This window comes from Chrysoperla carnea, chromosome 2, assembly GCF_905475395.1.
Source record: "Chrysoperla carnea chromosome 2, inChrCarn1.1, whole genome shotgun sequence".
Taxonomy (NCBI): domain Eukaryota; kingdom Metazoa; phylum Arthropoda; class Insecta; order Neuroptera; family Chrysopidae; genus Chrysoperla; species Chrysoperla carnea.
This window is the reverse complement of record NC_058338.1, coordinates 19,643,150-19,659,220: the sequence shown is the minus strand read 5'-3', so window position 1 is coordinate 19,659,220 and position 16,071 is coordinate 19,643,150. Positions and strand designations below refer to the sequence as shown.

Genomic DNA, 16,071 nt, shown 5'->3' with positions numbered 1-16,071 from the left:
ATAAAGTTTCATTCTAACTTTTGAAGTGTCCATCCATCTTGTTTAATAAAAAATATTATTACGTCCGCCGAAAATTCGTATAGCTGTAAGTGAACAAACTATAGAATTGGCGCACGCATAATTAAATCAATAATGTCACAGACTTTTTTCAGTTTGAAATATTTCATGCTACATTACAAATTGCAACGACGCTGGGTACAATTATACAATTATTTGGAAGAAGGATGGGAGATTATGTGGTTAAGCTGATCTAGGTCGAAAGGTTTTTGATCCTTGTTTGGGTGAAGTTAATTAATTTCATACCATAAAATCTTAATATGTGCTTTTTAAGCAAAATTGAAGTATTTTAGTTTCTGCTCTTTGGATTCTTGATTACAAATTTAATATTTACGATAAAAATGAAATTAATCTCATTTTCGCCATCTAAAAAGTATTTTTTGAAAGTGCTTTAGAAAATCAAATTAAATCTCAAATTACCTGAAGTTCTAACAGAAGTAGAGTTTTTCCAAATTTATTACACTGGAAATTGTAATGTTGCCTCGCGATACTTCAAAGAGATTTCACATCACAATATTTATCCCTGAAACTTACTTATATACGAAAAAGTCTTTGGAACTTATTCGTAGGAAATCCATGTTTGTCGACCATCTTCGAAACAATTCAAAATACACTATACCCTCGAATTCTGAGTCAATTGGCAGAAACCAATTCATTCCTGTCATCGTTTCACAGTGATCCGAGTCCGTCTTTTTTGGGACATCTTTTGAATCTTTTTGTCTAGAAAGAATCTGGAAAAAGAAGTTTCTGGGATTTTGTGCTATCTAAAATAAAAAAAACAATTTTTGGGTGGGTTTTTTTATTATTTTTATTTAATAAAAAAAAGTTTTACAGATACAGTTTTTGGACATTTACAATAGTATAATAATTATGTAAAATAATAATATACTTTTTGATTCGTCAAACACATTGAGATTTTTGGTTTTTTTATTTATTTATTTACTTTTTTTTTAAATAAATAATTCCACATTTAGAATTATTTTAACCATAATAATTTAGCTTATATAATTTATTGTTTCAATCGTTAAATACAATTGTTCATTTTTTATTTGTTTTTTAATTACAAGAGAAATATTTTTTTATTACTAAAAAAGAGGGATCATAAAGTGTAGAATGTTTCAAATAATTACGAAGATAAAAACTATTTACTTTTTTTGGAATATTCATTTATTTATATAAACTTTTTTGGTTGAAATTGAATTTCTCTATACAAATTAATACACCTATTAATTGTGTATTATTAATTATACGAAGCGATTAAATATCTCCTAAAAACGTTTTTTTATTTTTTAATATAACTTACAACTTCGAATTAAACGAATGAAATGAAAAATATCATACTGCAATGAAACAAGAAAACAAAAAAAAAAAGTGTATTCACACTAAATTTTGCAAAACCAAAAAAATTATTCAAAAATATACAGATTTTTGTCCACGTCAAAAATAAATTATTTACAATATCTTGAAGTTAGCAGAATTTTAAGTACCTCTCTACTAAAAAAAAAAATTTTATAATTAAAATATACAAAATCAATTTGTTTTTTTGAGACCCCAACACACAAAATATAATTTTTGCCTAATTTAAATACCATTGTACATGTCTCTTAAAGATAAAAATCGACATCAGTGGTCTTCCTATTTTATTTAACATACAACAAATTCCACAACGAACCAATCATTCCAGAAAAAACTTATCAAAGAAATCAACTTTTTTTGGGTATTTTTTAAAAGTATACAAGTATTTTTTTATCCTATTGTTTTTTTATTGTTATCAACGTCTCAAAGGACGGATCAATTTTTATTTTTAAAATTTTTTTCCAGACTCCATTTATTTTAAACATACATACACACACACACACACACACACACACACACATACGAATTGAAAAATTCCTACACAAAGTAATTCCTAATATATACATTAGATTTGATTTAAATAATTTACAACTTTAGGCAGAGAGCATTTTTCTCTTTTTTTAGTTTTTTTGAAATTTTTCTGTTTTTTTTTTTGTATAAACTAAATTAACTAAGCTACTAGAAAATTTCACATCAGCTTTGAGCAACGTGACTTTTTTTGTATTTTTTTAAAAATAATTACTAAACTATTTTTTTACTTAAAAAAAGATTCAAATTAAAGTAAAGGTAGCTTGAAATAATTCTATAAATTTTTGTTTTTTTTACCAAAAATAATTATTTTTAGCCTAAAGTTGTAAATTATTTAAAAAATAAATCAATGGAAAAATATTATTTACAAAACTAATAAAAAATGTTCAAGTAGTTTATGATTTTTATGTATGCATGTGCGAAGGAAATTGGTCAACCGGAGATGATCCGTATTTTTTATATTTTTCTAATAATGAAAGAATTATGTATCTATTGGATAGAAAGGTTTTAAAAAAAGATACACCCCGACACAAATATACAAAGGATAAATGTGTTTAGAAAAAAAAGAAAATGGTCGAAGACTAAACTAACCCAATAGAATGAGAAATGGTACCAATGTTGTGAGTTTAATATTATGAATTAATAACGATGCTAAAAAAATATATATACGTAATATAAACTAGGATGAAAGTGGCTTTTTTCACGAAGGACTTAATTATTAAACAAGGATGACGAGAACGACGAATTACTCCCTATAATTAATTTTTTCACTTTGTGTTTTTTTCTCTATGTTCTGATGCTGTTATGATGTTGTAACATAATTTTACGTCATGTACAAACATACGATGGCGGTGGTCCGGTATGTTGTTGAATCGTATCATTAGTCGTTTCTACAACTGATTTGGTGGACGATGTCGATTGTTGTTGATCATGTTTTAAAATATCTGATGTAGATGTATTACTATTTTCTTCGAGTGTGGTGAATCCACTGTTCGATGAATCTTCATTACAATGTACATTGATTGAATTATTCGGGCTCTCTTCATACTGAAATGAAAACAGAATATTCTAAAAAGACCAAATTTAATGGTCTTTTAATGTAAAACTAATGTTGTTTTTTTATACAACTCTCGTGTCATTTTTAACACATTTTTGTTACAAACCCAATAGAACGCATTTTTCGCAGTTCCAATATTGATGGACATACCGACATAAAACAGGTGTTTTGTTGTGACAACAGGATCATCAACAATAGAGGGCCCGCCATTTTCATAGTAGGCCCGCTTTAATCCCTTTTGGAATTCTGTGAATGTATTTTTCAGTAAAATTACTAGAAACATAAAAAATTATATTAAATATCTAAGCAAGAAAAATATGAACAGCAGTGCTAAATAAAACTTTGTTCACTAAATAAATCAAATTCGATGCCAATTATTCCAATGTAAAAAAAAATTTTAGCAAGCTTTTACGATAAAAAAATAGATATTCCTCCAGCATAATGTACCTTTTAAGGTCGAAAACACAAAGTTTTCAATAATAATGTAAATTCTAAATAAATAATTCCCACCGCCCACCCATTAATCTTACTTTTTCTGGTGAAAGCATCATTATTTATTACCATGGTGGCCACTGTTTTTTCAAAAAGAAATTCCTTGACTTTTTCATGTTTTCACTTTTAAATAGCTATGAAAGAAAGTGGAACGAAAATTTTACAAATAACGAGAATGAAAAATCTTAATCCTAAAATTGACTCAAGATATTCTGATCATATGCACCATTTTTTTTTTTCAAAAACTTTTAGAAGTTTGCTACGAAAATGACAAAACTTTCTGACTTTTCTAGAGGAATTTCAATTCCCTGTCATTCCCGGTCATAATGATTACACAATTCAAGACCCAGTATTCACATATGCTCCACTAAAAAGAAATGAATAATGAAAAACAGTTCCACCAGATATTTTATAAATTTTGAATTTGCATACTTTACTTTCATTTCAATACAAACAAAAATAAACAACAAAATTATAACCTAAAAAATAAAAGCATTATTAAAGAAGGGAAGGGGATTATAAATGTGTACCCAATTTCAAAATTTCCATATCTTCATCATCTTGTTTACATCACCTTTACGCTTTTTATATTAGGCGCTATTACGTACTTTATGTACGTAGTAAAAATATTCAAAAAATCTTTTCCATCTCATTTAGAATTTTCAAATTTTTGCGATCCTAAATGAAACTGACTTCCAATAAATATATTCATACCAACGAAGCATGTTTCGAATTTAAGTTTAATAAAACTTTTTTGGTAAATTTTGATGTATAAATAAGGATAATTTGTTTATTTAAATTTTTCTTGAACAAATCAGGCAGTAAATTTACAACGGTGCATTCAAAACCTGTCTAGTAATATTACAATGTTATACCAGTTGACAAAATACTCAAAAAGTATTTGCTGGCATCGATTTTGAAAAAATTCTTTTGGTAACTTAGTCCTTTTACTAAACGGTGCCGTTCAACTAGCAACCTGAACGATATACACTCATTCAAACAACTAGGAAAATGACTTGGATCGATAACACTTAACTACTTGTCTAGGATAGTCATTTAAATTTACTTCCACTTTCTGCAACCTTGTTTAATGTTTCTCACAGTTTGATTGCTTTTTTTCGCAAAAATACTACAATGGAGGAGTGAAGGGACAAAAAGTTGGAACCAAGTATGGTATTATTAAAAACTTTTTTTCACGGTTAGAGTTTCAATACTCAAGATACAAATTGGGGTGACAAAATTTCAGAAACTCCAATTTTTTTGAGAGGGACAGCCACATTTTGTAGCCAGAGATTCCAAAGATGTTGTTGTTAGCCTGCTGTGAATCAGTGTCGCTATAATAGATGTACTTGTTTAAAAAAACAAAGTTCTTTGCGTATTCTTTGTGTACTTTGTTACTGAGTTTGATATTTGATCTCATGATTACCAAATAACAACTATGTTATATTTTAAATTATGTAAATTAACAATTTTTAATATCCGAAATTTCGACGCTACGGCTGAATATCATTCAGGCCGCTAAATACAACGCCATTGGTTAGTAAAAAGCCTAGGTTGTTAACTGAACGACTAATTAAGCTACTTAGCTGTGACATATGTGTCATTTCCGCGCATACATTTACTGTATATGTATGCGCAGGTATCCGATCAACTGAGATAATTTGGAAATATCTTAAATTCAAAATTAATGTAATTTTAAACTTAAAAACGATAAAAATAATTTTAAAAATTATGTATTGAAGTAACAAGGAGAATGTACATAAAATTTGAACCCGTTTCAGCCAAAATTATAATAAAATTCGTTAATTATAAAAAGAAAATGTAATTGTATTTTCATTTTTTAAATACGTTTAAGGAGATTCTTCCCTCGCTGGTCGTAAATAGGATACCAACAACTAAAAGTGTAGTATTAGATTTAATTTTTAAAACAAAAATTACTTGATATTTCTTTCTTTGATTAGTTAGATACTAATTAACTTTCAGAAAATGGAAAAATCACTTAATTGAATTAAAAAATGAAACAACATCGCTAGAAAAATTGGCTATCGTTTAGATTTTTGACCATTTCGAAACTTTTCGTTTACGAGTGAATATAATCCGGTATAAAATTTATATTTATATATTGCTCATCAGATAAAATTTTATATCGTTAATAAAATAAACCGGTATCAAAAAACGATTGTTCGTTGCAAAAAGTTCCAGTCATCTTTTTTATTACTGTTTCCTATATTTTGGGGGAGTGCTGAATCCGAATCTAGAACTATCAAATAAAATTTTCTGTTCCGTTTTCTGTTCTAGTTTTTGCAAAAAAATGCACTCTTTCTTTATATAAAGTTGAGATCAGTTTTTTATAATTATCAATTTTTATATATCTCGAAAAAATTTAGAAATTAAGGGCCTCCGTTGTTTTCAAAAAGTGTGAAAATTTAATTTCTTTAAAAAAATACGATTCATTTCCTCGCTACCACGCTTTCTTTAGAAATCATTCGCGATAAATCCAAAAAAAGTATGAAAATTTTGCTGATTATTGTGAAAATCTTAAAAAGAGTTAGGAAATTTTGTATAGCTCCAGATTCCGATTCAGCACCCCACAAACATAGAGAATGATAAAAAAATTGGTTACTGTTTTTTTGCAACGGGACATTACCAATTGCCTCCGTTACGTTGCGTCGTGGAGAATAAATTTTTATAAACATTTTAGTTTTAAAAATTGCACTAACAATTAAATAACTTATTTGAGTTCACTTAAAAATTAAATTATAACTGTTTACTTTCAGTGTCATTAAAAAATTGATTATCATCACTATTAGAAGATGAATGATTTTCAACAAATTCACTACTTACATTCGATGGTATTTCTTCCGATAATCTTGATTTTTTCATATTAAAGTCAACCGTATTATCCGATAATCGTTTACGACTTTCAATACCATTCTTATTAATCGCTTGTTGCGTATTATTTGTTGCGGTCGTTGTATTACTGGTTACCGTATTATTAATTGTTACTGGTGTTGTGGATATTGCTGAGCCCGTCGACGTTTTCCGTTCACGTTTTAATAAACTCGGTGAAAGATATTGATGTAATTGTTTTCGTTTCACGTGTCGCGCTTCAATTTTCATACCTTCTTTAAACATTTTTATATTATTTGCTTGTCGATGTACAGCGTCCGTAAATGTTTTTATATCGTACGTTAAGTCCACATTTAAGTTTTCAGTCTTTGCAAACACTAAACCAATAAACCACATTGTGCATAATCCAGTACCTTCTTGTTCTGGTTTATTAAAACATTCTGGATTTACGTGTGCAAGTGTTATATGTTGATTTCTTTCTAAACTACCTATAAATTTTATAAATATGTGTGTAAGAAAATGATTGAATATTACATAACATTTTTAAACCTAAAAACTTTATATAATTGAAAATGTGAAATGAAGCCAATCCTAGCCCTAAGAACTTTAATTGTGTAATAGAATAGAATATATTGAACTTACCAACTAAATGTCTAACTTTTGATTCCACTAATCCACACCATTCAAGTTGTTCATCAGCAGTAGTCGCACTCGCCAAAAGTACAATAAAATGACGATATTTGGTAAAAAACATAGGTGCTTCAAACAAACGCGACCATTGTTGCTTACCCATCATTATTTCATCAGTTAATTCAAGACCGTGCTTAAATGCCTCTGTAATAATTGTTCGTGTGGAAATGGATACATTAAATGTGGAATTTTGTTGAGGATAAGCTGGTGTAATTATTGGCATTAAATGATACCTATCGTTAATATTTACCTATTAAATAAAAAGAGAATACAAAAATCAAAATACAATTCTTACACTCTTTCTTTAATTTCAATAGAAATTAATATAAATTATTTTCTTACTCGTGGATCCCAAACAGGAAACCCTAAATTAACATTATCTGGTTGTTTTAAAAGCACCGGTTGTGGCCATTTCCATTGAGAAAATACAAGAAAAAATTTGTGTACTAGTGTAGCAGCTGCTGCATTTGGATATAATTGACATGTTCGTGCAACCAACATAGCCCACGATACACCACCAAGGTAGCCCAGTGCGTTGCTATAAATACCATGTTCTAAGAAATAATAAAGCTTGGTTACATCAAGTTTTTTTAAAACACAAAAATGTGTCACTTACTTTTAGCCCACAGTTTAATAGCACGTAGTGCCAATCGAAAATTTTCTATATTAGGAACTAATCGTAATATTTCATCAGTTACTCGGCATCCATTCAAACTTCTAACACATTTTTGATCTAAGTTTTTTAACAAATTATCATCTCTAAGATCCATTGTATCTGGTATTTCTTTTAAGGCAAGTCGAGCAAATAACATATCAATTTCTATTCCGTCAAAATTCATTTTTATTACTGGTACGAAAGCTTCTTCAACTGCCTGTAAAATTATTTCATTTATTTAAATTAAAATTTATCAATAAAAATTATGCATGAGCAAATCTCTATCACGCGACTAAAAATTACCGAACGGTTGACACGACTGCTGGAGGGTTAATACCTTACTACTTACTAATAAATAATATTAATAAAATACATACCCGTAAATCAGTAACTTCTGGTTGTTGTTTTAAAAGTTCAAAAAATGTTGTGAAATAATCAGATCGATCAATATGCCTAGGTGCAACACATAAGGCATCAATATCAGCACCTTTATGATGTACACCTAATCGATAACTACCAAATGTATATATTTTACCCCCAACCATTTCAGCAACACTTTCTGGCATATTCCTACTAACACTAACATTCTTAACCCACTGTTTTACTAATCCATATAATTTGCCTAATATTTCCATTCGATGTGTTAATTCCTCTTCAGTTTCAAACACATCATGTGGTCGTAATGCATTATCTAATTCATTAGTACGTTGTATATCTAATGGTCTAGGCGCTGCTGTCGATATCGCTGATGTCATACCCAATGTACGTAAATTGGGATTCGATTGTGGTAGTTGATTTTGTTGTTGATTCTGATTTTGATATGATGAAGTCCACATTTTGATGATGCCTGAAAAACATTTGAAATTAATACAATAAAAATACCCTTTTTAGTCTGAGATTCCAACCGAGGTCAATCTATCCTCATCGATTTTTCTAATAAAATTGTATAGAAATTAGAAAGTAATGTATAATTAAAAAACGTACTGGAACTAGCGCCCGACAAGGGTATGTATAATTAATTAGCTGAAAGAAATTTTATTCGGCGATTCTCCAACATCCTTGTCAGGATATGGGGCGTCAACCTTAGCAAGTCTTATTTTATTATACATTATCTAGTATAAAATTTTCTTTTAATTAGAAATCTCGATGTGGGTAGATTGACCTAGGTTGGTATCTTTTAAAATATTATTGTCGAATTGTACATGGGGTGTTCCTTAACGATCGCGTTCGGACAATATAGTGTTAAAGAGCATACAATTTATTATAGAAAGTCATTAGGAATTTTACAATTCGATAAACACCCTTAAAAGTAAGAGCAAATAGGGTACATATAAAAATAATAGTCATCAAATAATTCATATCGTTTGAAGGTTAATATTAGCTATAACTCATATGGATATGCTAGCCATTTTGTGTCAATCTCGAGTGTTTTCTTTCGAACCAACTATTAAATATTAAAATTATAACTTTCTAAAACTTGACTGAAATGCTGAATATTTTGTGCTCTATGCCACTGTATTGTTCGAATGTGGTCATTACATGGATGCCCTGTATACTAGTCGAGATGTGCAAGCCGAAACAAAATCGTGCAATTTAGATTTTGTGTAAATAAGATTCTACTTCTACCTCAATTATCAACAAACAAAAATTTGCAACATCTTTTATGAATTATATCTTAATTTGTATTCTTGTTAAATATCTCGATAAAGGAGGATTGCTCCAACTCTATAGCCCAAATTTTTTATCTTTGTAGAAAATTAGAACCAGCGATCATCAGAATTCGATTTACGACCAAGCGATCCTTAATTTATAAACTTAAACATCCTAATGAAATGACAGAAAAATTCTATAAAGTTTTCAATTAATAGTTAAATTACCAAGAATTTTTATCTACAGTAATCTATTGAAGTCTAAAAAACATCCATAATCACACATAGATTTAAGAATTTATTTCGAGTTTTGTGGATATAAATTGACTTCTTTAAGAGCGACCAAAATAAATGTTGAATTTTATTTTTCAAATATTTTACGCACTAACTCCTTTCGGGAAGAAAACGTTACACAATTCGAACAGCAATATGGCTTCAAACAGCAAATCTTTTATAAAAAAGTTATAAAATCCTAAAACTAAAAAATATATATCTGTTTATTTATAGATCCAATAGTTCTTTTTGGTAAGTCATTTTTTCAAGGACAGAATTCGTATTCTCAACAGTAAGTCTTTTTTCAAATTTGAATAAAAACTTTTTGTTATCAGGAGCATAAGCTATATTGTACAATTTCCGACAGTTTTGAATAAAACCTGAGATCTGTATTTCAGAAATCGGTGTTTAGAAAACTTTAATTTTTAATGTTTATCCAAATGTTTCTATAGATTTCCATTTTGCAAAAAAAACAACCCTTTTAGCATGCGTAGAAGTGGGATGTAAGTCCGGAGAAAGCTAACGCCCATTTCCAGGTGGTAAAATAGGCTAACAGTCCTGATTTCACTGCCATGTCTCGAATTTCCTTTGCGATGAGTAATTTTGTAAGCTCCGATAAAGCTCTTAACGGCTTAACACCCACTTTCAGCTGGTAAAATATGCTAATGGTCATCATTTCAAGACAAATCCCGAATTTTCATTGCGAAGAAAATAACTATCCATTAAGACTACTTTAGTGGTTTAATAATCTTTCTCAAAATTTCAATTTTTACGGTCTCTATTGAATTGCGAATTTTCTTTATAAATATTGAGATAACTCTTGTTTATAAACGTTCATTTTTCAATCAAGTTCTAAATCTAAAAATTTTTCAATAAAATATCGCCAAAGAAAACAGTCAGGGACCATTAAATCCAGTGAACACAAAAAACGATGGTCGCCAAAAACATCATTTTAAAGTCAGATACCTTTTAGTTTGCACTGTAGCTATGAAGTTACACTAAAATTACTTGGTGTCAGAGTTGAAGTGCTAATTTTCAAAATAAAGTTAAGTAATTTTCGTTTTCTTATTCAATTGTTCGAACGTATATGTCGCGCTACTGAAGTTATGAAATTTTTTTTTGTTTTCTATGGAATATTTAATCTGTACAAGATCCAACATAAAGGATGACAAACTTGCGTGTTTCAATACTATACAAATTTTTAAAATTCAGAATATGAGAGTTACAATTGTGTAGCTTAAACAATGCATGCTACATTTATCAAAATGTTTGCAATACCTTATTGCTTGGGAATATATTTATTACTACGCGCTAATTCGTACTGAGAAGAAAGATTTGGAATATTTAAATAGGATGTACGAAAATAAAATTCTGCCAATGATTTATAAAAATATGTTTAAGATAGTTCAACAAGCTGGCAATTTATTTTTAAAACTCAAAATTTGGAATTCTAAACGGTCAAAGATTCTCAATTCTTCTTTAGAAGTCTAATTAAAAATATTTTCCAAAAAGTGGTATCTTGCTGGAACAACGTTAAACAAATTCCCTACAATCCTTGCTTTTATATCAAAAAATTAAATGGAATTCATGTAGGTATCTCTTTGATATACCTATTATATTTTTAAGCAGCCATTCTGTCGAGAATTCTACTTAATTTAATATTTGATTTACATTAAATTTAAGGCAATTAGTCTAGCCTTAGCTCCGGTATTTTTATATGTCTCTAAACATTCAAATTTTCAATTCAAGGTTCTTGAATAAAACTGATTTTTGTTCCATTTCCGATAAAAATATAGATCGAAATAGCAGACATAACGCATGACTTCTACCCCTTAAACGAAAATTTTGAAAATTATGGCTAAGCACCCTTTTTGCAACCTTGATAATTCAAATATTCTTTAATTTTCGTCTGAAAATCAAGTTCCCAATCTTTGAATCATAACAAAAAAAAAAAGAATGCTTTTTGCTTAAATGTTTGTTAAATATAATTTGAACAATTTTTTGGCTCTTTGTCGATTCGGATAATCGAAATTTCACTAAATCTTCATTTAAATCTAAAAATTTATTGAATTTTTATTGAAAAAAGTTTGAAAACAAAGTTTCACACAATGGTAGATTTGTTTATATATACCATCTCATTTTATCGAAATGGATAATAGTAATGAAAATTTGAGTATGCATTAATATCAAAAAATACTTACTTTTGGAAATATTGATAGTAATTTTTTAAAAAATTACTAAATTAGTAAAACGAGCGAGATATGAATCTAGAACAAAGCTAGATTGACGTTTGAATAATATTTTGGTATTTATAAATATATTTACATATTTGACGGAATCATAGTTAAATTACTTGTTTAATAATTGATGATAAATAAACACAATACATTAATTTTCATGTATAAACACAATATGTTCATGATGAAATAGAATGATAAAACGAAATTCAGCCTAGCCTACATACATATACAAAAGCCACTCAGCGGAATATGTTTTTTTTGTCAATTAGCAACAATTAAATTCTGATAAACATACACACACACTTTGGTGTTTTTGGCACACAGTTTTATTTATATTATTTTAACATCATTTTCTTGCATTTTATGCACTAAAAACTAATTAAACAATATTCATTATCTTTGAACAAACGCGCAAAACTGGATACTACTCAAGTGTGGATAAATTATAGATGTTTCCAGTTTCGTATCGTTTGCATATTTCTAGGTATTTTAATTTTTTTTAGGTATTTTTGTTTGTGTTATGTGGTGTACTTCAGTTAATATGTTAAAATTTTAATAATATACGTTTCTTAATGAATTATTTTTATTTAGAAATAGTATTTTTTTAAGAATAAATAATTATCGATATCGTAAAAGATTTTATTTAAATTTATTTATTACATAACAGAAAAATAAGTAATATTAATCATAAAAATAATAGTTGTTACAATCCATTTTTTTATATAAACATTTTAGTGCACATGCGCATTCCATTCGAGCTCATACAAACCTTAAGAATATCACCGATTTTAACAAACACTCTTTTTGTTAGCGAAAACAAAAAAGTTGCGTTCGTTAATGCCTGCTGACAGGCACATGGGCTCCCCGGCACATGCATTGACGAACGCAATTCACCTCAAAATTTCACTCATTAAAATCTTCGACAAACATTTGGTTAACATTTGATATTCGTTTAAAATGCCCATCGAATATTTACTTTGTTCTCAACAAAGTAAATTTCACGTTATCATCAAATAGACCTTTTCATTTTAAAAAGTGGTTCCTTTTGTTTTGGACAGTTTGTTAAAAAATTAATGTGATAAAATGAATAACAAATATCTCGTATCTTTGTCCAATTTATTACTGAGTGATCGAAACAATAATGAATCGTAATTGAAATGAAAAGGTCTATAGAAAACATTTTGAAATACGTAAGTATCTTGCGGACTTTAAAAATACCACAAAGCTGTATATGAGATATATTTGGTGGCATTAAAACACATTAATTAATTAATGTACATTTTTTAACCACCAAATATATTTACAGCTTTGTCGCATTTTTAAAGTCCGCTAGATACTTTGATATCGAGCGCTAGTGTAGGAATAACCAACCATTCATCATTAAACTACTATTTACTAAGTTGAAACATAGCTAAGAACACTCTCCATTAAATTTCCTTTTAAACAAAAAATCAAAATCGGTTCATCCTTTTAGGAGCTACGACGCCACAGGCAGTCCTCAGATTCCATCTTTATTGTGACCCTAGGTTTAGTCGAGAGTGGCAAACACGATATCTGACGCTTATTCACTTGTTACGTTTACTATTTTTCGTGCCGCAGCGGTGAGGAAGTGGTGCATTAAATGCACTGCATTTTTTTCGCTTACTGTGACGAATGTGACGAAATTAACAGTTTACGGCTGTGGTTAATGTAACATTACAAAGGTAGCAGCACATAAAAAATGCACGTGCACCGTCTCATTTTGCATTTTATGTTTTTATCTGATTGCTTCATTGAACGCTTACCATTTTTTACACAAGTTTGACATAAATTTAAAAAACTGATAAATTTGTCGATTTCTATGAACTGTCAAAAGACAAAAATTTTCAACTTATTCATTGGAATATTTGAAATCATCAATATTTTTTCGAATGATTGATATTTGAAAGATTCAAAATCGAAAATTTATACTTTGAATATCTCATATCAAAATGGTTTGCGATAAATGTGAAAAAAAGTTAGGTAAAGTTATTACACCTGATCCATGGAAAGCTGGTGCTAGAAATACTGTGGAAAGCGGTGGTAGAAAAGTTAATGAAAATAAGGCAGTTACAGCTAGTAAAAACAGATTTAATCCATATACCTCCAAATTTGAATGCTGTCGGTATGTATACATAAATTTTTATTTCATAAACCATTTAAACAAAATTGAGAAAATAGAATTAATAACGTTCATGACATTGAAACGTTAAATCTTGGTTTTAATAATATGTATTTTGCAAAATTTATATTATAAATATCTCTACAAAATTGATGATTCTAAGTGAATGTATCAGTAATTATTAAAAATTAATTTTTCAGAATATGCAGACAAAAAGTTCATCAGTTGGGTTCGCATTATTGTCAATCGTGTGCTTACAAGAAAGGTATCTGTGCAATGTGTGGTAAAAAAATGTTAAATACTAAGAATTATAAACAATCAGCTGCATAATATCAAATAACTAGTTTATATCTTGATTTTGTTAACGAACTTAATTATTTTAAGCCATATTGATTTTTAATATGATTCTATGAATCGAACTAATTATGCATAAAAAATTTATGTAATAAGGATAATTTTTATTACTTTTGTGCCTCGGTACTTAAGAAACTGTGTGACATGCTGCCTAATTGTTGTGGCGGTAAGGTGACATAATATCTTAAGCGTACCATCTGTCTTCTTTTTTTAGTTTGATAAATCACAAAAACAAAACCAAAAATTTAATCAGAAAAAATAGCTGTATAAGAAATGTCACCATTTCTTGAGATCTACTAATAACTAATAATATCGCGTAGAACATTTATCTTTTTAATTTTTACTGTAGATTTTATACGATTTCAGCTTTAATGTCCCAGTACGGCCCAGAAAATACTAATTATAATATCAGGATTTACAAAAGATCAGGGTTATAATTGGGGCTTTTTAATTTAACGATAGCCTTTTGACTTTTAATGTGTTTTCGATCATTCAATAGCTGGATCCTAGTTATTCTGTTAAATACATAAGGTTGTCCTAAAACAATAATTAATTAGCATGTGTTTAGCAAGTTATCAGAAATCACTAAAGGTAAATAAATTTTTTGAAAAACTACTCTTAGTTTTAATTGTGGCATTTACAACTAACGAGGTTTTTTAAGATATTTTGTTCCAAAAATGATTGTTCACATGATTTTTATTTTTTTCCAACACGCGTAACATGTTTTTCTGAAAAAAACAAGTGTCCCTGGGATTAGGATAAAAGAGCCATTTATTTGAAAAAAACACCAAAAGTTATTATAAAAAAATTTATTGTGTTAGAAAAATACATTATATACAATATATTATATTTTTTAATAAAATGTGTATTTTTTTTACTCCTTAAAATGTTTGTATTGTTTTTTTAAATCATCATACCTATAAAATGTATATATTGATAAATAAATAAAATATTAATTAAAATTTTTTTTTTAATAAAATATGTGATACTGATTAACAAAAACTTAAATATCAACATGGTATACCAATATAGATTTATGATATACCTCGTTCACTTACAGATCCTTCACTTAATTTTAATATTCGTCCAGTTTTGTTAGTCCTATGAGATAATTTTTTACTTCTCCTTATATTCATATCATGGAGGTACCGAAACCGATCTTAGTTAGTCCTAAGTAATGAATTTCTCTCACACACTTAGTGATTATTATTACGCAAGCTTTAAACGGATTTAAAAAATATATAACACTTTCATTTTTAATAGTTATTTCATTCGATTATGAGACAATTTTTTAGAAATACATTTTTAGCTACATAATTAATTATACAGGGTTGTTCACTAAGATTTTATCACTTACATGTATTTGATTATCTTTGTTTAAAACACTTATGTTAGTGCATATTCAACAAGATAGTCAAATGCATATGAGTAGTACGTAACATTTTTACTGAATAACCCTGTATAAGCTATTTCGATTTGCGATTTTCGAATTAAAATTATTGTGAAGACATGCTATTTTATTAATATTGAAGATATTTTCGATTCAACAGACACGCATGATCCGAATATAATCATCTGCGCTAATTTATGGGCACATATTTAGAGCTCTATGTATTAGGATAGAGGAGAGCAGCCCATAAGAACTAATGTAAAATCGTAGTATACGATTTTCAGCGCCTTTACCGAGCAAGGCTTTCAAACTTAATAGTTAATAGTCGCCCCCGTAAAGT

At 28.4% G+C, this 16,071-nt stretch overlaps 2 protein-coding genes across 5 annotated transcripts; one reads left to right on the top strand and one right to left on the bottom strand.

Moving 5' to 3' along the window:
- Positions 1–2,301: 2,301 nt before the first annotated feature.
- On the bottom strand, positions 2,302–12,273 carry LOC123291951 (poly(A) polymerase type 3). Of its 4 annotated transcripts, none has more exons than XM_044872419.1 (7): positions 11,809–12,273; positions 8,063–8,532; positions 7,647–7,902; positions 7,373–7,584; positions 6,983–7,280; positions 6,335–6,828; positions 2,302–2,988 (listed from the first exon to the last, which is right to left on the bottom strand). In XM_044872419.1, exons 2-7 carry the CDS (start codon positions 8,519–8,521, stop codon positions 2,770–2,772), a joined length of 1,938 nt encoding a protein of 645 aa, XP_044728354.1. In that variant the 5' UTR covers positions 8,522–8,532; positions 11,809–12,273; the 3' UTR covers positions 2,302–2,769. The 4 variants fall into 4 exon arrangements, with proteins under 4 accessions (XP_044728354.1, XP_044728356.1, XP_044728357.1 ...); XM_044872421.1 differs by having other exon boundaries at positions 11,961–12,273; XM_044872422.1 differs by having other exon boundaries at positions 12,143–12,157.
- Positions 12,274–13,679: 1,406 nt separating this feature from the next.
- LOC123293286 (cysteine-rich PDZ-binding protein) lies at positions 13,680–15,128 on the top strand. The gene is made up of 2 exons (XM_044874051.1): positions 13,680–13,990; positions 14,188–15,128. Exons 1-2 carry the CDS (start codon positions 13,818–13,820, stop codon positions 14,315–14,317), a joined length of 303 nt encoding a protein of 100 aa, XP_044729986.1. The 5' UTR covers positions 13,680–13,817; the 3' UTR covers positions 14,318–15,128.
- The last annotated feature ends 943 nt before the right edge of the window (positions 15,129–16,071 follow it).

Bases quoted from the DNA above. Each gene is read 5' to 3' on its own strand.
- LOC123291951 (XM_044872419.1), bottom strand. From the start codon at position 8,521: ATGTGGACTTCATCATATCAAAATCAGAATCAACAACAAAATCAACTA. The intron at 7,281-7,372 runs GTAAGAAAATAA...TTTATTTAATAG, and splicing joins TTCCTGTTTGGGATCCACGA to GTAAATATTAACGATAGGTA. The intron at 6,829-6,982 runs GTAAGTTCAATA...TAAAATTTATAG, and splicing joins AAAAGTTAGACATTTAGTTG to GTAGTTTAGAAAGAAATCAA.
- LOC123293286 (XM_044874051.1), top strand. From the start codon at position 13,818: ATGGTTTGCGATAAATGTGAAAAAAAGTTAGGTAAAGTTATTACACCT. The intron at 13,991-14,187 runs GTATGTATACAT...TTAATTTTTCAG, and splicing joins TCCAAATTTGAATGCTGTCG to AATATGCAGACAAAAAGTTC.